At 45.0% G+C, this 22660-nt stretch overlaps 1 protein-coding gene across 2 annotated transcripts in view; it reads right to left on the bottom strand.

Moving 5' to 3' along the window:
• The window catches only part of VEPH1 (ventricular zone expressed PH domain containing 1), a 75679-nt gene that overhangs the window by 35165 nt on the left and 17854 nt on the right, over window positions 1-22660 (bottom strand). For both annotated transcript variants that reach the window (XM_068406936.1, XM_068406934.1), the window contains exons 4-7: window positions 19238-19404; window positions 17511-17720; window positions 9421-9641; window positions 962-1171 (exon numbers count right to left, since the gene is read on the bottom strand). In XM_068406936.1, the coding sequence (XP_068263037.1) occupies window positions 962-1171; window positions 9421-9641; window positions 17511-17720; window positions 19238-19404 (808 nt within the window). The remainder of the gene's footprint in view (window positions 1-961; window positions 1172-9420; window positions 9642-17510; window positions 17721-19237; window positions 19405-22660) is intronic.

Consider the following 22660-nt stretch of genomic DNA (forward strand, 5'->3'; position numbering starts at 1 on the left):
TAAGGAAAGGAAAAATGATTTGGAATAGAGGTAAGACACAAAAATCACCCGAACACGTGCTCGTCCGAGTTACCTCTGTGCAGCTGGTTCGAAGAGCTGAGTGTGGGGCTCGCTTAGCCAGAGGCAAGTATCTTCTGGTAAATATGCATTTCAAAAGCAAAACTCAAGCCACAGCTTTAATAAGCAAATGAAACTAAATAATATCCATATATCACAACATCTGCATGCCATGGAGGGAGCTAGTCAACCTATCGGCAAGAAACTTATAACCCCAGGACTGGAGCATGTGCTTTATGGAGCACATCATAAAAATGCCATCCAGCAGCCATTTAACTGAACCAACATTCAGCCTCCAGTTCTCCTTTGCCCCATACCTGTATGCTGAGGGTGAAGTTAGGAGAGTTCTCTGTAAGAGAAAGAAGGGTAGAAGTGACTGAAAGGGCAGATAGAGGAGTAGGAAGAGAAAACCTCTGCTGTGAAGCTGCGGTGAGGGTGGGTGCACGTTGCTGTCTGAGTCTTTATCTCACCCAGGGTCCTGGGAGAGTCACAGAATGTTAGGGATTGGAAGGGACCTCAAAAGATCATCTAGTCCAATCCCCCTCACCTCAGCACAGCACACGGGCACCATAACCCACACGAAACTGGATTCAAATTTGATATGTATTTGTTAGCAAGAATACCCAGGAGAGATCTCTGCATCTTCCTTTCTAGTAATATCTGTATGCAAATATTTTCCTATCCCTTCTGCTGTTTTAGGACACAGAAGAGATTAAATAAATAATTTAGAAAGGTTTTATCCAGCCTGTGAATTCACAGATATGAGACTTGGTTAAAATTAGACTTATGATGCTCAGAGGTATCAGGCAAGTGGACCAATTTATCCAAACATTGAGAAATTCTGTGAAAGTTTTATTACAAAACTGATATTCATGAAAACCACTCACATTTTACAGAGCCATACCTGTTAAATCTCATATCCTTCCTTTCTTCTTTAGAAACCTGGCCTAGACTGTATCTCCGCACTGAGCCAGGAGTACTGGTGTCGACATTTATTTTCTCTTCAAAAGCCTGTATTTTAACTTGAAGCTTTTCATCTTCTTCATTTCCACTCATAACAGATTTTAAATCATCCAGCGGTGCAGGAGATTCTGTTTCAGTATCATTTTCCATCCTAAGGAAGGAGAAAGCAGAGATTTAACTCTGGCACACTGTGTTCATAGTGATGCTGACACTGCATTTCTGCCTGTGACCTGTATTATGTATCTGGTAAAATATGTTTCAGCAGAGGTTCTCTTAGAGGTTGATTAATCATTTTCAAAAACATCTTCTGTCAGATGGATCAGAAACACTGAACATCTCTGACAACGCCGGATTACAAACTGCATGTGCTATGTCTGCATGAGCAAAACCCAACTGGTTCCCTGATAGTCCCATGGCAAAGAGTTTTTCAACTGCACTTAAACCATTCTCTCAAGCTTGCTAAACAACGACTTATTACATTATTTTCATAAACCAAAAGTCGAGCTAATTGCTTGTTTACATAAGTCTGTGGGTTTAAAGGTTTGACAAAAGTACATGCAGTTCCTACCAAATTATTCTATTCTGAGTAAGAAAAATATGTTTTAAAACTCAGCACATGGCCAGAAACAGGCTCAGGAAAAGTTCTGAGCAACGTGACTGAAGTTCAGCAAAATAGAAAGAGAAAAGGAAGAGTTAAAATGAACTTGTAGGACTGCAGGACAAGCTGGTTTAGTTTAAATTTAATTGTTATGTTAGTCTTAGAATACGTAACCTTTTAATGCAAAATTCAAAGATAACTTTAAAATAAATTGAAGGGAAGCTGTTAATCTTAAAGGACAAAAAGAGATCTGCTGTCAAATATACTGCTGGTAAAAATGTGCTTTCTAGCGATTAAAATATCCTCTGAGCAGTGAGAACCGTTGTCTTCACTGGAGGCCCAGCAGTGCTGCCACAGGGGCAGTAACTGGTACCCACCGAAGCCCTGGGGCACAGCGGAAACCCTCGGCAGAGGGTCCCAGGATGAAGATCCACCAGCCCATCCCAGGGCAAGGGGAGGCACGCACCGATGTCACACCCTTCAGGTGTCCAACCTGAACCTCCCCTGGCCAAGCTTGAGGCTGTGTCATCTTGTCCTATTGCTGGTTGCCTGGGAGAAGAGGCCGACTCCCACTGCGCTACAACCTCCCTTCAGGTAGTTGTAGACTGCACTAAGGTCACCTCCGAGCCTCCTCTTCTCCAGGCTAAACACCCCCAGCTCCCTCAGCCGTTCCTCGGAGGTCAGACCCTCCAGACCCTTCCCCAGCTTGGTCGCCCTCCTCTGCACTCGCTCCAACACCTCAACATCTTTCTTGAAGTGCGGGGCCCAGAACTGGACACAGGATTCAAGGTGCGGCCTCACCAGTGCCCAGTACAGAGGGACGATCACTTCCCCAGACCACCTGGCTACACTAGTCCTCATAGAGGCCAGGATGCCATTGGCCTTCTTGGCCACCTGGGCACACTGCTGGCTCATGTTTAGCCGGCTGTTGATCAGCACCCCCAGGGCTCTTTCTAACCACTCTTCCCCCAGCCTGTAGTGCTGCAGGGCGTTGTTGTGGCCCAAGTGTAAGACCTGGCACTTGTTCTTGTTGAACCTCACGCCGTTGGTCTCGGCCCATCTATCCAACCTGTCCAGATCCCTCTGTAGGACCTTCCTACCCTCCAGCAGATCGACGCTCCCACCCAGCTTGGTGTCATCTGCAAATTTACTGGGGGTGCACTCAGTCCCATGGGGCCATTCACCAGAAACCTAAACCTTGGGTATCCGCACTGTCCCTTGAAGGTGCTGCCTGGCCCTTCTGCAGCAGCAGGACTGAATTGCCCAGGGGACCAACAGCATACTGTGGCAAAAACACTGTTGCTCCTTCCCCACTTCTTCAGGGAGGTGCCTTCTGCTGGGGATGTATATGGTCCCATCTTGCTACTGCAACTATGGAGCAACCAGACCAAAAAATCCTGAAGGCAGTACAAAGACAATCAGAAATCTCTTTGACAATTAAGGGATATTTGACAGTATTTGCTTTTTTAAACTACCCACAGCTCTAAAACAAGCTCGTTTTGCTTCTGAGCATTTCTGTGTTGTTTTTTTTTCCCTGATGAGCAAATATCTGTATAGCTGAATCTGTAAAATACAGCTATGGAAAGCCACAAGTGAGAGTTTTAACACAGCACTTTCAAACCAGCACAGCCTCAAAAAGCCATGCTCACAGCTGGGAAGCCTATTAAAAACTCCAAAATACTGCAAATTACCAATTGTGGAAACAAAGCACATTTGAAAAAAAAAAACCCACGAACACGGCATCAGAAAATACATTTTTTCATTTGTTTTGATAAAAGCAGTTCAGGATATTTCTCAGGGGAGTTGGCAAGTTTTGTCTTGTTTTGTTTTTAATTTAGGCAAGATCTCATAATATATTAGCACTGCAGAACACTTTGAAAAAAATATTCTTCTGTAATAAAGAACCTTGGTCTGACCTTTACTAACAAATCTTTCTGGAGATGTGGGAAGATTTAATTTATTAGAAAGCTGTCACTCCAACACAGCTCTCAACACTGCTCCCTTTGTGGGAACTAAGCACCAAGAAAACCGTCTGTTACACACACGTATATATGGAAAGCCCTCTGGCTACGGAGAGGGGATTGATGGACTGATGGGGTTTAGGAATGGCAGACCTAAAGCAGCAAGCCTCGAGGATGACTGGGAATAAAACCAGCCTTGTAGGACAGCACCTTTTTGTCCAGCATTCTCCCGTTGAGCTCTGATGGCTTTGCGAAGGAAATAAAAGAGAACGCTTCTGCTAAGGAAACATGTTAATGAATCCTACTTGCCTTACGTAAAGCCGTAGTAAGGTAGCTGTTGGAGCAAGTCCAGAGGAGAGTGACCAAGCTGGTGAAGGGTCTGGAGGGTCTGACCTACGAGGAACGGCTGAGGGAGCTGGGGGTGTTTAGCCTGGAGAAGAGGAGGCTCAGAGGTGACCTTAGTGCAGTCTACAACTATCTGAAGGGAGGTTGTAGCGCAGTGGGAGTCGGCCTCTTCTCCCAGGCAACCAGCGATAGGACAAGAGGACACAGGGGAGGGTCAGGTTGGACATTAGGAAGCATTTCTTCTCAGCAAGGGTCATTAGCCATTGGAAGGGGCTGCCCAGGGAGGTGGTGGAGTCACCATCTCTGGAGGTGTTTAAGACAAGACTGGACATGGCACTTAGTGCCCTGGTCTAGTTGCCATGGTGGTGTCAGGGCAATGGTTGGACTCGATGATCCCAGAGGGCTCTTCCAACCTGGTTGATCCTGTGATTCTGTAGTGAATACAGGGCTCATCGCTGCCTGGTGCTCCTCAAACCACCCCCTCGGGTTTGACCCTGCGAGTGCCCGGGATTTCAGAGCGACTGCGAGCCCTGCGGGAGGGCGACAGGGTGCTTGGCCCCGGGCATGTCCCCGCGGACCACTCACTCTCACGTGTACCCGCTCTGTGCTCGCATCAATTCCCGTGATGCCAAAAGCACATAACCCAAGCGAAACGTTCAATGAAACCTCCACCCCGCGCCCAACGGGACGCCTGGCAGGCCTTCCTGCTGGCCTCCCCTTCCAGCAACAGTAAAATAAACTATTGTTTGAAATCTTGGCAAGAGACGTTCGGTACATTGCTGAGGTTGCTGGAGCAGGATCAGCTTACACCAAAGCTCAGGCTGTTTTCGAGAGGAAAAGGATGCACAAACCTATCGAGAAATCATAAGGACCTGGCTTGGAAAGATAGTGCTGTGCTACTCATCATCTCTCTGTACTCGGCACCGGTGAGGCCACACCTTGAATCCTGTGTCCAGTTCTGGGCCCCACACTTCAAGAAAGATGTTGAGGTGTTGGAGCGAGTGCAGAGGAGGGCGACCAAGCTGGGGAAGGGTCTGGAGGGTCTGACCTAGGAGGAACGGCTGAGGGAGCTGGGGGTGTTTAGCCTGGAGAAGAGGAGGCTCAGAGGTGACCTTAGTGCAGTCTACAACTACCTGAAGGGAGGCTGTAGTGAAGTGGGAGTCGGCCTCTTCTCCCAGGCAACTAGCGATAGGACAAGAGGACACAGCCTCAAGCTTCGCCAGGGGAGGGTCAGGTTGGACATTAGGAAGCATTTCTTCTCAGCAAGGGTCATTAGCCATTGGAAGGGGCTGCCCAGGGAGGTTGTGGAGTCACCATCTCTGGAGGGGTTCAAGAAAAGCCTGGACATGGTACTTAATGCCCTGGTCTAGTTGCCATGGTGGTGTCAGGGCAAGGGTTGGACTCAATGATCCCAGAGGGCTCTTCCAACCTGACTGATTGATTCTGTGATTCTGTCTCACTGCTTTTAAATTCTCTGTAGAAAGAGATCTAAATATACAGGTCAGCAAGGCAAGAGTGACACACTAATGTGAAGAGCATTTCTCCAGACCACCGGCACCATTATCAACATCACCAGTCAGGTGCTTAAAATGGGAAAAAGAGCATACACAAATAGAAATTGCTAAAAATCCCCTCGAGGTGGGATTGCTTCCAGGGCTTCAGCTCTGCGTGGATGGAGGCGACACGAATGGATCAAGTGTGGGTCCTTGGATCAAGAGTGGGTCCTTGCGGTTCGTCAATGTATGGACATCATCACCTCCTCCAATACGCCGGAGGTGCAGGTTTGAAGAAGGCAAGTGGTGGATAGCAATGGCGATCTCAAAACCTCTAGCTCACAGCTGGGAAGCCCATCAAGAGCTTCCAGGTATTGCCAGTAACTGAACATAGAAACACCATCGGCCAGATCATGTTCAAGGCCAAGGTGAGCAGCTGGAGGCTGCGTCTCCTGGCACTTTACACGTGGTGCTACTCACAGGGTGCTAACGGGGAATGCCAGAGCAGTTCAATAGCTAATGCTGGCAGACCCAGGCAGGGGCATGGGCTGCTGTGGGGCTGCTGCTCCCGGGGCCAGGCAGGACACAGAGCAGCAAGGGGAGCAGATGCTTCATGCAGACAGACTTCTTGGTACCTGCGCTGAATTAAATCCCACAGTCGTCCCTCACCAGCATAGGAAAGTCTGAGGTGCTATTACACCTCTCTTCACCACTACAAATGTTCCTTTAAAGAAGGACAAATACAGTAGAAAATGAAAGGCAAATGAATAGTTAATGAATGCTCAGTGATGCCATGTGCTGGACCTGTCCTCTCCTTTAAGGAGAGGAGATAACTTCATCCAGCCACGGCACTAAAATGGGTAGCACTGGTATAGCCTGTTACGCTCAGTTCTTACCCAGAGTGAAGGCTTGGAAGCATCATTAAATTTTCTTTCTTTCTTTCCTTTCTTGCCTTCTTTTAATTGGCCGTGCTATACTTCCAGGTTGGATCAGTCCATTAAAACTCGGTATGTGTCCTTAAAAGGCACCTCTGAGAGCAAATAACTTGCAATTTTGTGACAGTAAGGGGGCAACAGAGCATCGCATGGTTTTAATTATACTCTCCACTAACTGCATGTGAAATGCCCTGTGTCAAACAACTCCAAGCCAGCCATCACTCTGAAGAAATCAGTTTCTTCTTGTGTAAACACATGATTCTGGAAGGAATGGTTGTAATCCAGCCACACGTTTTAAAATCCTGTTTTCCTTTCACAGCATAAATACTCTGGATTGCTGCTCTTTAAAAACCACTGCAGCAGCTCTGGAGCTAGGAGGGCATTTCAACTTCAACATCTGGACCGGTCCCACTTCGGCTAGCACAAGTCAGAAGAAACTCCACTTGAATCAGTGGAGAACTCTCATTTGAGCCTTAACAGCTGCTTCATACTTGTTCTTCTCTGATCTAGCTGCTGCTATGTTTGATTCAGGCTTGAGATGTAAAGCCACCTATCAATTGTAATTGTGAAAAATCAATGTTTCACTCTGATAGCCATGCTGAGATAACAAGACGATGGCAGCTGCAAGCATACAGGGAACCGGGGTCACAGATGAAGTAGGAAAAAATAAAATTAAAAAAAAAATTAAGCGGCAGATGAAGAATAAGGAATAATTTCAGAAAGGTTTGTTTGAAAGGGTCCAGGGCCCTGCTGCTGGCCTGAGACAGCTGTGCTCAGGACAGACCCCACTGCAGCCAGCCGTGTCCCAGGACACCATCCCTTACCCAGGGGAGCATCAGGATCAGGTTTTTGCTCCCATCGCTTCTGGCTACGCTCACACCCACCTTATGGCGAGTGAGGCTGTATCACAGGGACCGTCCTGTCTCACTAGAGCAGCAATTTATCCACAGAAATGTTAAAAACTGGTAAGAACAAGACAAACAGTATGGAGGAATGTCTATTTCAAGTTCCTTCCACTGCAGACATAAGGCCAAACTCTGCCTTTCCTTAAACCAGAATAACTCTGAGCAGCTCCACTGCCGCCTAGGGATGAGGTGGGTTCATCTTCCATCGTCTACCCCTACTTCAGAGCCTGTCCCTCTCACCCACAGAATCACAGAATCAACCAGGTTGGAAGAGCCCTCTGGGCTCATCGAGTCCAGCCGTTGCCCTGACACCACCATGGCAACTAGACCAGGGCACTAAGTGCCATGTCCAGGCTTTTCTTAAACACATCTTAAACCCCACGGCAGCTTTCATATTCCAAAGACAGCAGTTACATTTGCAGTCCCTCGTACTCCTGTCTGTGTCCAAACGTGTCACTCAGAAGCAAATGCAACTTAAAACAAGCAAACAACCAAAGCCTTTTCCTTTCATGCTCAGTATAATCAGTAGAGGTTTTTTCCTGAAGGAAAATAAGGATGTTTTCTGAAAAATCCACTGAAAAATATTATTGTTTCCTCCCTTCTCCTCCCCCAGACTCTACACTCAAACAGTATTTTGCATCTGTAACCACACTCACGCAGATGAAGAAGCTTCTACTCCTCAAAGCAAGTCCTTAACAAGGGGGAATTTTAGAGAGAAATGGGGAAACGCAGCAACAACATTTGAATGAAAACATTTTCTTGTTTTTTACTGCTTTTTATCAGCTCTAGAGAGAAATGTTAAGCACAGAAGATAATAAGGAATAGGAATATCACAACATTTTAGCAAATCAAGTAATTTTTCTACCATAAATCAAGGCACCACGATGGGCTGAGTGAATAATTATTATGCTTTGTTAGTGAAGCCTCAACTCCTGTCCTCAACTCTGGCCTATCTCCACTCGGGCTGTTTCACTCTCTCAATGAAGCTTTTCACAAAACCAGTGCCGAGGGCTCGGTTTCAGCAGAGGTTTCTGCCACCAGGTGAAGTTTGGACGTTTCTTACAGCCTTGTGGTAAAAATATCGGGGTTCCTCTCCTTTTTCATTTTTAACTCTCTCCAGGATACCAATTAATTGTTTCTCGAATGACCTCAATGTTTTGGCTCCAGCTCTGCAAGCCTGTCTCCAAGGCTATCCTTCATGGTTATGAGTTTTCTGACATCTGTGTTAAATTTTATCACAGAATTACTATTCCTTTGTGCCCTCTTGACCTATTTCAGTATACACAATGCTAATTATAAGTCTCTCCCTAATTAAAAGTGACTACCACCATATACTTAAATAACACTTATATTCTAACTGTGATGAATGCAGCAACTCTCCCAATGCTGTAACCTCAGGATACACATTTAAAAGAACCCGAGTGAACAGAACATCTTTTTATACAAGCTTGAGAAATTGTTTTCAGACTGTTTTGGCAAACCTTTATTAGCGAGCTACGCCAGCCCTCGTTCTCATCAGCTTCACTGGTTATCGTCTGGAATGAACTCAGTGATAATTGTGTAGCCTGACTTCACTGATTTGTTCTTAACTGAAGGTTTTTAGATTGCCTTAGTCTACTTATCTAAGACATGGCTTCTAAGACATGGCTTTCTTCCTATTCTTTAAGTGCTAAAACTTGAACAACTGCTTTATGTTTCACTGCCAAATGACACAATTTCTCTTGTATGATGTTCAGAGGTCATTCTGCCTGGCAGCGTGAAGCTGGTGCCTGCAGTGTACCTACAACTCCTTCTGCCACCCTTTAATTACAGGTTTCTGCTTTAGTGTCAGTGGTCCTTATGCTTGCATTTGAAATGCATACCTCAAGTTATGTCTACAGGTAGGGATGTTGCCCATCAGGTGTCTGTAAACTATTTTCTACACCTATCTGACCCTATAAATTACACAATCCAACAGCTGAGTGAGTGTGTACTGGAATGATACAAGAGGGATATCAAGATCAATTTGAAAATGGCAATGTAGTGGCTTACAGGAACCACAGTACATCTTACTTTCAGCTGACTGTTTGTTCCTCGCAACTTGAGTATATTTAATATAAATTTATACTGCCTCACACAGCCACAGAGACAGCTGTGGCTTTATCATCCAAAAACCAGCTTTACCTGGCTCCTGACGTGTTGTCATCCTCTAGCTGTCGGCCAAGGAGCTTGGCTATGGCAGTGAAACTGTTGCTCATGCGGTAGATATCTCTGCTCTGGGTGCCCAAGATGCTTGAGAAGGTGTCAGTAAGACTCTTTATTTCCAGCAAAAGAATATGGTGAAATGAGTGCTCCATGTTGGCCAGCTGGTTCACCAAGTACATCAGGCATATTCTGGCTCTCTCCTAGACAGCACGAGGGGATAAGAACAATTTTAAACAAATTAATTCATTGTTTGCTTGTGCAAGGGAGGTTTGTGTGCCTGCTGCTGATCAAAGCATTGTCGTTGGGGCATAGTGGCTACCCCACGATAACTAACAAAAAGGCAACTGCATCAAACAGTTTATTTTTGTGTACTATTGATGTTACAGTTATTCCTCTTAGTATTACCCAACCCAGCTGAACTTCAATACACCTTGTCTCCTCCTCAAACCTAGAGGCAGGGTCCCTAAAGCCTCCTTGAAGGTCCCTGCATTGCTCTAGGGTGGTAGATCAGCCTGGCTCAGGGATCAGAGCACCAGCAGCAGACCTAGCTCCCCTTTCATCTTTGAGGAGCCTTCTGGAGCCTGGCCAAGCTACTTCACCTCCCTAGACCCAGTTTCTGTGCCCTTTTTTTGCTTATTCTGTGCTGTTTGTGGCAGGCAAACTCTCTTGAAAGGGGCCAAGCGCTCACGCATGCCACTCCATTTTCACAGGGTCTTCTTCCCCAAGGTCATTTTCCTCATGTCTGTACCCAACCTGTTGCACATTGAGCTTGTGGAGACATTAGCATGGACACAAACGTGTTATAACCTGCCAGCAGTCCTCAGCTCAACGGGCCCTGCGGCTCAGGCCTGCACCGGTTCGTGGCACTGCACAACCCACAACTACCCAGGCTGAGCAGGACTCCTCCGGCACAGCATCAGCAGAGCAGTGCAGTGCAGCAGGCAGGAGCAGGGGACCATCGGCACCTCTCCTCACTAATGGCAAGAGGTTGAAGGATCTCGTAAATCACAGGGGTTCTCTCCTTCCATAGCAATTCATTTAGGAGCAACACTCAGATCAGACCCGTGACTAACACTGCAACAAAGAGAAGCTTAAAATGAGATTTCATTTTCAGATCTCATCAGACATGATAAGGTGCTGCCTGGCAGCTGTATCAACCACTGTTTTTGCTAGTTAATTTATCAGGGGGATGTGATCTCGCCAATTTATCAGTGAGATCACACCCCCCACAAATTCGGATTAAAGGGGCTGTTTCAGATCATAATATTAAACATGCAAATATTTTCTTGCAAAGACACTTTATCGTCTCTGCTTGGCAAGGGCACACGATTCCAGTGCCAACTATTTCTGTATCTACGTGTCCAAATTCACATACTAAAGCAGAAACCCCAAAGGTGAAGAAACGCATTAAGGTTCTTCTGTTTTGTTAGAATTGTCCTAAGTGTATTAGGTTCCACAGTCCTAAAAATATCTAAGTGGGAAAAGCAGCAGAGAAAGAAGCAATTGACTCAGGAGCTTATATCAGATACTCCACCAGAGTAACCAGTTATGGCTCCGCGGGGTGCAGCAAACTTGGTACGCAGCAGATGGTTACAGAAATTGGGAGATCACAGAGAATCCCAGAATCAATCAGGTTGGAAGAGCCCTCTGGGATCATCAAGTCCAACCATTGCCCTGACACCACCATGGCAACTAGACCAGGGCACTAAGTGCCATGTCCAGGCTTTTCTTGAACCCCTCCAGAGATGGTGACTCCACCACCTCCCTGGGCAGCCCCTTCCAATGGCTAATGACCCTTGCTGAGAAGAAATGCTTCCTAATGTCCAACCTGACCCTCCCCTGGCCAAGCTTGAGGCTGTGTCCTCTTGTCCTATCGCTGGTTGCCTGGGAGAAGAGGCCGACTCCCACTGCGCTACAACCTCCCTTCAGGTAGTTGTAGACTGCACTAAGGTCACCTCTGAGCCTCCTCTTCTCCAGGCTAAGATCTCCAGGAGATATTTTGCTTTTGGAGCTTGTGCTGAAATGCAAGCAAACTTTAGGAAAATAAAAAATTCTCGTCTTCCCAAGGGTTAGCAGAAAAGGAGAGGAAGTCATGTGCCATACACCTCCTCCAACCACGGGGCAACAGCATTATTGCCTCTTCTCTTCTGGGACCGTGTAACAGGAGAGAAAACATTGCCCAGAGTTTGATTCCAAGTACAGCTGGGCCATAAAAATACACGGGGGACTTCAGCAGGACGTGGCCTGAGCATCACAAGTGAGACATTTTTTGAAGCAAAAGTCAACTTATTTCAAACAAAAGAGGATCTGCTACACTGTGCCATGACAGAGACAAATGAGAAAAGAGTATCAGACAAATCGCTTCCCTTCAGCCATATGGGGAAAAACTACAGCTCCATCCTCGGCCGGGCTGGGATGCTGGGATGGAATGAGCTGTTTTCTCAATGGCCTGAAAGAGGTTGACTTTTTGGTACATACTCACTAGTTTATTTGGAAGACAATCCTCCCCTCCAAGAGATAAACATAGGCTCAATTAACATTTAAAACACATTTTTGTTTCCTAAACAAACTGTGCAGCAGACGTAACTGGAAGAGAAGTTTTGACCATTTCCCTGTCACTTTGATGCAGCTGGAGTGTCTCCAGCCATGCTGAACTGCTGCTACTCGCCTGGAGTGAGGTAAAAGAACAATAAACTCTACCGAGTAATATAATACATAACTATTATACAAAACAAAATTACAGCAAAATAGCTCAACATGAAAGCAGTCATTATCCCTGCCACAATTTTTATCAAAAAATGTTCAGAAAGCCTATTTGTAGATACATAAATTATTGTTATTTTAACAATGCCTATTTTACGTATTCGTGTATTTTTTTCACGAGCATTCCTGGCATTTTGTGGCATTACATCTGCCAGTAGGTGAAGATCTAAAATACAAGCAACGAGTTGTGGCGAAGTATTTTGCTTTATCTTAAAATCAGGCTCGGGAGATTACAAAAAGAGATCACAAGGCTTTCAGAAGTAACTCTGGTTGCCAGTTGGTTCAAAATATACAGTTATTGGAAAAAAAATTATTAAAATCGAGTGACCTATACCCCAAAATGGTGTTTTGCTCTGCACAAATTTATGGTTAAGGGACAAGTTCTGATTTTTTGGGACCATTTTGCTGCTTGCATGTTTCTACTTGGACCTGATCTAAATAAATCAACTGGCTGCAGTAATGCTTGTGACTTAGCAGTTACGCTTAGATCAGAGTATTATTTTAATTCTTTCTTGTGGGTACGTGCATTATTATACACTGAGCCTTTAAGATCTGTCCAAATTTTATGATGCCAGATGTGTTTCTGCTTCTTTTATCGCAGGCTGATTGTCTGCAGTGCAGTGAGTGCTGCCCCATACACATCAGTGAAATCCACGGGGCGTTCAAAAAGGCATTTTTGTCCTTTCAAGAAGCCTGGTCTGCATGGGAGCATCCAGAGACACCACCCATCTCTTGGCTCATGGTACGGTGGGGGCAAAATCTGTACAAGGAACTGCTGGAGTAAAGCAAACAAAACCTTGACAATGGAAAAGGAGGGCTGTGAGAGACGCACTGTGTTACTAAACACACAAGAGCCACAAGGATCCGTCGGTCACCATGTCTAGTCTGCTGCAACCCCAGGCAATTGTGGACCAACGAACGTCCTACCAAAGTAGCTCCTCATACCCCCACAAAACTGCGGGCCTCAAAGCCCTCGAGGTCCCTGAAATAAAAAAAATCCTCAGGGTAAAGAGACAAAACTCACACGTAGAAGGTGAGAGAAAGACTTCAGTTATAATATCTGTGAAGGAAGAGGGAACTTGCTGTGTGAAAACGTCCAGGTGGGGGGGGAACAGACCACATCCCACCTCACAGAACAGACAAGAGCCCCACGGAACAAAAGTATTCCACAAGGAGAAAATGGGAAACTTTAAGCTCCCCCCAGCAACTCTAGCATGAGATTTGCACCCAAAATGGTGACTTGCCTTGGCTCCAGCAACGCCCAGCCATCACTCAAGCACATTTTAAGGCTCTTTCTGCACCATTTATACCAGAGGGAATAACTGAACTGGCAGCGTGGCACTGCCAGAAGCACATCCAAAGCCTTTGAGAGCACAGGTGACACAGACACGCTGCTCCCCACCGAGGAAAGGGGGAGGCACCAGGTCTTCCAGGAGAGAGCAGTGGCATTAGCAGAGGCAGCTGCCGGACTGCTCCTGGGCAGGGCTGGGGCACACGGGGTGATGCAGACAGCACCCGAGACCTTCTTGCTCCTTGAGTTGTCCCAAAGCTCCTGTGTATTGTGCTGGGACCTCTCCTCACCTGGCGAGCGTGCCTTTGTTTTCTCACCAAGATGTTCTCCCTGGCTTGAGGCACAGCATTGAGAGCCTCTTTCTGCCACCCCGGCTCCTCTGCCCAGCACAGAGGGGACAGGACAGAGTGGGGACAACCTCCAGAGAAGATCCAGTGGTGAGGTTTCACAGAGTGTGTGACCTGTGTCCAGGTGACAGCGCTGTGCAAGCCTGGCACTGATGTCAGGAGCTTCATGGACTGATAAGGCTCAAAGGTGATTGTAGAAACAAAAACAAGTCACTGGAGCACTGGTAACTGCTTAGACATTTCGGTCAGGGCAGATCTTCCATAATTCAGAATTATTCCTCCTTTCTATCTTTTAAGCAAGCAAAACACGGAGAGGAGCCATCCGTCGTTGGGAAGTTCACCTCTGCCACCCTTTGCATGTTGCTTTTATCAATGTTTTTGAGTATCTCGTGAAAGGTCTCACAGATGCCACTAACGCAGGGCCCACCAAACACAAATGAAAGCCGTGCCACCTCTGCAAACACACAGCCCTCGTGGCAGCAGAGCGGGCTGGAATGTGGTCTGCTGCTAAGTCAGCAGCTTTCAGCTTCTTAGAAAAATAAGACACACAACACAGGACATACTTGACACTTACAAGAGAGAGACTGGAGATTCACAGAATCACAGAATCAACCAGGTTGGAAGAGCCCTCAGGGATCATCGAGTCCAACCATTGCCCTGACACCACCATGGCAACTAGACCAGGGCACTAAGTGCCATGTCCAGGCTTTTCTTAAGCCCCTCCAGAGATGGTGACTCCACCACCTCCCTGGGCAGCCCCTTCCAATGGCTAATGACCCTTGCTGAGAAGAAATGCTTCCTAACGTCCAACCTGACCCTCCCCTGGCCAAGCTTGAGGCTGTGTCCTCTTGTCCTATTGCTGGTTGCCTGGGAGAAGAGGCCAACTCCCACTTAACTACAACCTCCCTTCAGGTAGTTGTAGACTGCACTAAGGTCACCAGATTATTCGATGCGGGCTTGCCCAGGCTACCTGTAACACTTGGTGGTTACGCATATCCACACAAACTAGCAGATTAAAAAAATATAAGGATGCAAATAATTTCTTAGTAAACTTTACTGTAGCCTATGATTTCCAACAATATATGAAATACACCACGTCCAGTTGGTTCCTTGCTTATTCTGGGTATTGGTATAAAACCATAACAACAAAAGGCAAAATAAATCAATCCCTTTTAAGTAGCAGAAAAGGGGCCTCAGAGACACTCACTTGGGAAGCGCTGGTTCAACACGCTAAAATACAGGATCCAAATTAAATCCTTACATTCTGATCCCAGCTGTGCTCATCTGAGGATTAGCTAGTTATAAGCTGTAAAACTGCTAGGAGATGTGGGCTCTCGAGTACTAAACACAGGATTAAACGTGGTCAGCTGCAGTTCTTGTAAAGGTAAATCTTCCTGGGGTGATGTAAGTAAACAAGGAGAGAACAACAAACCTCATTTGGCTCAGTCTTCAGTGGGATTTTGGCTTCTCCCCCTCCACCACCTCCCACAACAGAAATAAGATTTACAAAGCCAAACCAAATCTGGTTTTGATTCTTACAAGATAAATTGCATTTTAATTAATATAAAGCTCAAGATCAGTAGAAATAGCAAGTATAGTGGGATTTGCCCCTGCACAGCAAAACGATGCCACTTTTCTCCCCTCCTCCCTCCAGACTGGCCTCCAGCAGAGCCAAAGGACAACCAAAAGGTCTGATTCAGAAAGGCAAACCCTACAGTGAAATCTCTAGCCTTTATGCAGACAAACTCCAGCTGACTTAGTGCAAATTTTGCCTCGAGGATCACTGAAAGGACACAGAAACTGTGGGATTCAGTTCTTTTGAAATAAATTATCCAGGTTGCTGTATGGCAGGCAGTGGTGCCACACTTCAGCAAGTGGTTAATTTATTACATACCATTCATTCTGTGCTATATAATCGAGTTTTGTCACAGCCATAAAAATTTGAATTATTTACCAGAAACTCTTTGAGTTCAGCAGAACATTATTTTTGCCTTTACAGAACCATGATTTGAGATGGAAGGAAAATGTCTATTAACAGCAGTGAAAGACACATAAGCTCATACCTGGGAATGAAAATAAAATCCCATTAAAAATCACGATGTGTCATAAATAAGTCTAACCAGTTTGGTGTCCTCAGGACACCCAAGGTCTCAAGCAATCAGGTACTTTACAAGCTCGTGGAGGTAATCTCCCCCTCCATGGTGTATTTTTAAGAGCTGGGAATAGCAGCGGGGTAAGAGATCTCATCGGGGTCTAAGGCATTTCCCAGTCCCAGTGGGACAGGGCTAACCTCAGATCTTCATGAGCAGCATCCCACCACCCCACAAATTTTTAGGATTTTTTCAGCATAAATCCTTTTTAGGCATAATGTTCCCGTTGGGTCAGATCCCAAACCAAGATGTTCCTGTGACAAGGCTTGAGCCCAGCATCACCACTGAGCGTTTCCATTATAAAGACATTTGCCTGAAGTATCCAATTAACTATGGTTGCAAAGCCAAAATATCTGGATTACACTACACAAGGAAGTTCATACTTCACTGCACGATTACAACCTTCCTGAAGGCTATATGCATCTAAAATATATCATACAAAGGGTGTGCAAAATATGTTTTTCTTTTTTCTCTGCCTTTCATTTCACGTATAGGTACACTGCAACCTCACTTAGCTAAGCCCCTGAAATAATGACAATTATGTGCTTTCATCAAATAGGAGTTTTAACCACTCTATAAAAACACAACTCATATAAACAGAATATCACAGAATCAATGAGGTTGGAAGAGACCTCTGGGATCATCAAGTCCAACCATTGCCCTGACACCACCATGGCAACTAGACCAGGGCACTAAGTGCCATGTCCAGGCTTTTCTTAAACCCCTCCAGAAATGGTGACTCCACCACCTCCCTGGGCAGCCCCTTCCAATGGCTAATGACCCTTGCTGAGAAGAAATGCTTCCTAATGTCCAACCTGACCCTCCCCTGGCCAAGCTTGAGGCTGTGTCCTCTTGTCCTATCGCTGGTTGCCTGGGAGAAGAGGCCGACTCCCACTGCGCTACACCCTCCCTTCAGGTAGTTGTAGACTGCACTAAGGTCACCTCTGAGCCTCCTCTTCTCCAGGCTAAATACATATGTGCACATAATACATATGTGCACAGACCAGATACACAGTAAATAACAATAATATATATATTTCTTTACAGTTATGAGAATTTAAATATTTCTCTTTTTCATGCTCATTAATCTCTTCTAGAAAGTTTCTTTGTTTCCCACGAACCTAAACCCCATTTCTGCAGAGACCCTTTACTAGGTGACTGTTCCCTGGTCAGAAGATCAAAGGGCAGTCTCAGTCACTAAAATATCACACCTGATTTTTGTGCTACTTACTTTATTGGTATTACAGCCTAGACCTATCCTTTAGGGACATGGGTTAGTGGTGGCCTTGGCAGTGCTGGGTTAATGGATGGACTTGATGATCTTAAAGGTCCTTTCCACCCAAAACGATCCTGTGATTCTATTGTGGTGTTATGACCTGGAATAGGTTCTGGTAGGGCAGTCTGGTTACTCACGAAGAAAGGAATACTTAGATGCATTACTTTATACAAGATTTAGGAAAAAAAAAACGAAACAACCCAACCCCAAAACCAACCAACTTATTTTGTTTTTAAACTTACCTCATCAATATGTCCAACAGCTCCAAAGATCTTTGCTGTTTGCCCAATCAGACTTGGAAAACTCTCACCCATTTCTTTCAGCATCGGAAGAAAAGAGACTAAGGCCGTTGGTTCATAGCTGGATATTTCTGTAAGTATGTTTAGAATAATGTCACTATGGTTAGGGTCTCTCAAGTGTCCAAAAAGAAATGGAATACACTCTTTCAGCACCTATTAAAAAGTCAGACAGAAACAAACTGTGAATATATTTTTAAATTATGAATACATACAACCAAAAGAGGTACTGGATGCTGGAGTGATAAAAATAAAACACTAGACTTTGATTTAGTAAAACAGTTTTCCACCCTTGCTGACCTTTGCACAGAGCTATCGCTGAGGTCAATCGAAGTTCAGCTCAACATATGGAGTAAGGGTAAGCTGTAGCCTTGAAATATTGCAGTTATGCATACCTAAGTGAGGAAATGCCCAACTGTTAAAAAAGACAAAAAAACCCCTCACCAAATATTTCCCGTGCTCTGGGCTAGTCCTGTAGTTTTTTGATTAAAACAACATAGGGCTCAGCCTTCCCCACTGATACAGTAAATTAAAGTACGAGTAGAAATTTTTGGTTTCCACTGGAAACTAAATAACGTGACAAGGTTAATAGCTGGAACAGAGGAAAAAATAAGAGGCAAGATCTTCATTGCACAAAAAAATGCTGTAGGCAAGTTGTCATTTCTCATAACAACACAATTTTCAAGAGGCTGAGGGTGTAGTCCTTAAAATCATCTTACAAACAGGATACCGTGTATACAACTATCTACCAAAATGATTATTTTTCATATAAACACATGTACACTAATACACCTCTGATCCAATGGACCTGCTGCATCTGTGTAAAAGACATTTCAACACAGAAATGGGGCATAAAGTGACCCATTCTTCTTATTTTTTTGAGGATTATCAGTTTCAGCAAGTCGATACCAATCGCTCTGGCAAAATACTGCAGGTGGATGGCTGAATCAATTGTTAGGAGTAATAAATTGTAATAATAGCAATAATGGTAATACAAAGCAACTTCAGACATGTCGCCTCCAGTACGGAGCACCCCAGGCCCCTCCAGCTGACAAGTCCCTTGCTTCCCAAAGGAGCTCTACTTCATCTGGGACTCTGAATTATGATAAAGTTTCCTTGGCTGCCTGGGGAAAGATACCAACTACTGCTGATTCTTCTCTTCTAAATCTGTTATGAATTTCATAGATTCATAAAACAGGTAGTTTTGTGCCTTGTTCTAATGCACTGGGTTCTGCCAATGACATGCAATTTCCAAAGCATGGTATATTTTGCCTTAGTTAATTAATCTCCATCTCACTCCTAATCAATTCCTAACTCCTTTTGATTTTCCTTGATATGTAGTTTAATACAGCTGATATATTCTAACAGAAACATAGTTATGGGAATTCATACTCAGCTGACACAGGAAGAGCTGAAAAAGTAGAAAACTGGTTTAACACAAACGTTTTGGTCCAGCAGAGTCGTTGTTATATTCTCTTTATGATTAGATGGAGAATTTGGAATGAAATTAAAGAATTCACGGGGAATTAGCGTAGGAAAGCACTATCATGCATGTTATGGGACTCCTCACTGCTGGGAGAGCAGCTAGCAGACAGACCTTGCCAAGTCATCTGAAACAAATCAACTCCTCCAAAAAGAGGTGCAGCATTTAGAGCTTCCAAATCTGGTTTTACCCCCGGTTCTTTTTTCCTCGCCACGATCTGGCAGAGCCTGAGGAGGTGGTGGTGTTCGGCTTGATCCAGCTGAGCCATCAGAGCCACCAGCTCCCTCAGATGGAGGTTTATCGGCTGCGGTTGCTTCTCGTACAGAGCAGGCAGGACACGGAGCAGCATCGAGTTCCCTGAGGAGAGAGCAAAGGAGAGGCCGGTGACAAAACCAGGGAGGCATAAAACACACTGTAGAAAAATATATACTGGGCCAAGAAGGCAAATAAATAACCTAAATAGAACAAATCACTGCAGGTATAACAACGTAGGTGAAAAAAAAAAAAGAAATGCCTATTAATTATAATTTTCATTCTCAAGTACAATATCACAAGGAGGCTGCTGAATGAGCTTTCAGATTTGGATGGCTCTCTGTTAAGTCCTAGACCAAACTAAGTGTGATTTAAATTAACCAAACAAAAAAAGAAAAAGAAAAAAGAAGGCTAGGAAGCACATAAAAGCTATATTTCTCCTTTGTTGAGATTCAGACTTTCAAATTAAATAAGCAGCATATGGAAAGAATAGTTAGTTATTAAGAGAACTAAATATGCATGACAGTAAATTTGAACATAAATAGTTAAGGTTGCCATTTCTAGGAATAGAAAGGAGCCAGAGAGAGTCAACTGCAGACAGACAAAGATATGCAAAACCCTCTCTCACACGTTTTCTTAAGATGTCTGTGCATAATTCAATTTGAAGCCCAGGCTCATACCAAAATATATAACTTCACATTGCTGTACATGCCTGCCTCGATATATTTAAGTTTCACTTGAACAACATATGGAAAACATCTGCCTATTGCAATGTAGCATGGCTCCTTTTTGTAAACCCTTGGAAGTCCTTAAGGTCTCTTTGGATTTGGTTTCCAATAGGAACTAGCACTCTGGCCTGCTGCTTTTTCTCCCATTTAAAGCTGAGCCTTATAACTTTGGAAGAGAAGCAGGTCACAGACTCACAGACTGGTTGGGGTTGGAAGGGACCTCTGGAGATCACCTAGTCCAACCCCCAACTTCATGGATGACAGAAAAAGGACATACAGGTCAGATCAGACCACATCGTGCTCTCGCCAGATATAGAAAACGCACCCCAAGACGCTGTTAGGTCTTGCAACGTCACCTCTGAGCCAAGTAACTAACATGTAACTCCTTGCAGGTCCAGACAACTTTTAATTGAACAGCTTGTAACGATCCCTAAGGGGTCCTTATACTTGGGAGGAGCCTCCACTGCTCAGCCAGCCACGCTTCTGCGTCCAATCCTAAAGCATTTATTCTGCTTGAAGAATCGTTGGCTTCTCCTCGAAGGCAGCTCTGAACCCTCTGTGCAACCACTGCCGTGCTCAGGGCAAGGTTCAGACCCCACCTCTAGGCCCACGGACATGGTGAATTTCACTCTTGTTCTGTTCTATAAATAAAGCACAAAGGCCAGTTGCAAAGGGAAGGGTTTTGCCCATGCATTACCCCAAACAGATTAGCAAGCTGTTCGGTCCTGGCCATTTTCTAGCCACGTTCTTCGTGCAAATCTCCTCCTGATGTTACAAGTGAATCTGTATAAAAAGCATCACTGCTTTTACAAGTGTCACTAACGTACCGTGGGATTCATGGAAAGCACCAACTCACCCAAAGTTCCAACTAAAAAGGTGAGAGGATGCGTTTACTTGAACTTTTCTAGACTCACCCGAGTTTGAAATTGAAAAATTTTGCAACAGAATACATAAAAAATTGTTTTCTTCTCCGGGTAATTTAGTCCTTACATAATAAATAAGTCCTTTCTTTGCACTTGCACACGTTTAGTTTCCACTGGAAGTTTTCTGCCCACATGGAGCAGAGCCCTTAAGCTCCAGCCAAATTTCAGCAATAGTAACAATTGCAAAAGATGAAATTCCCATGTTCTGAAGAGTCAAAATTCATCGGCTGTAGAAGTGTAGAGGGAAGGAATTCAGTGGAGACGAACAAAAACTATCAGCTTTAAATGAGGCAAGACAGCCACTAACCTGAGACACGCTATTGCCTAAGCTGGGATATCACAGAAGGGTATCCAGAGAGTAAGACTAATTATTCAATCTGAGAAAAGAACCGTTTTATGTATCAGCTGTATTAGAGGAGTGATGTAATTTGACATGACACAACATGATGGATCGCAGCCATGAAACTTCTCTGAACAAAAATACTTTGTACAAATGCAAATTTGGGCAGTTTCCTGCAGCAAACATTGCTGGGTCTATATTCACTAACCAAGATAAATGAAAAGCAAATGCAGTTTAGAAGCAACCCCATCACTTTGCAGTGATATTTAAGTGACCTCACTGACATGGAATTGCTTATATTTTAATAACCTGTGTATACAAACTCGTAAACAATCCAAGCAGATACCACAGTTTGGGTCTGTTCTTTATAGAACTTAAGAAAGGTCATGAAGCACAATCCAATTCACTATTTTATTTTCATGTTTCGAGTTAGCTCTGAGTACCTCTTGACATTTGTTTGTCACATCTTTTCAGTTTCTAAGGGATTTACGCACGTGCAGCTCACCAACCTTTTGATTCTCAGAGCTGAGGCAGTCAGAAGCGATATTGTGCCTGTTCCCAAGTAATTCTCCTTTTTCCCCCCTCTTGCTTCATCTGTCTCAGTCTAAACTAAGAGCCTGAAAGTATGTTTGTTGTCTGAAAATGGAAAAACATTATACTCCACTCCTTAATTACCTTCTTCCCCTCCTCCTTCCCCTACCACCCTTACCCCCAGTCCTTTCCAGATTAGATTTTCTCAGACTTTCCAAGCAGACCACACACTAGGAATTACACAATTCAGGCAGAGCCTAACGCACAGCTGGGGACACTCGATGGCTTTGCCCCGTGGGTCAGGCAGGGAGGCGGCAGGTACAGCAGGAGCAGCCCCACCTGCGTGCTGTGCTGGTGCCAGCCGCCGCGGCTGCCCAGGACCGTGCCCCGGGCACGCTCTGGCCGTGCTCCCTGCACACACGACGAGCAGCACAGGTTGCCTCGTGCTCAGTCTCTGCTTTGCCCGACCCAGCAGCACAGAGAGCTTGTGAAAAACAACGGGCCTGGCAGCACACTGCAACGTAACATGGACAGAAGGAGCTCTCGAAGCTCTACAGCGGTGTGTTGGCATTCACTCCAAATTGAACATTCAAAGATAAAAGCCCAATGTACCAAGACTAATTTTTTTCCCCAGGATGACTCAAGTTAGGCACATACCTCTGCAAAACCAGAATCACACAGAATCACAGAATCAACCAGGTTGGAAGAGCCCTCTGGGCTCATCGAGTCCAACCATTGCCCTGACACCACCATGTCAACTAGACCAGGGCACTGAGTGCCATGTCCAGGCTTTTCTTAAACCCCTCCAGAGATGGTGACTCCAGGGCTAGAACAGCAAG

This window comes from Nyctibius grandis, chromosome 8, assembly GCF_013368605.1.
Source record: "Nyctibius grandis isolate bNycGra1 chromosome 8, bNycGra1.pri, whole genome shotgun sequence".
In the NCBI taxonomy this organism is placed as follows: domain Eukaryota; kingdom Metazoa; phylum Chordata; class Aves; order Nyctibiiformes; family Nyctibiidae; genus Nyctibius; species Nyctibius grandis.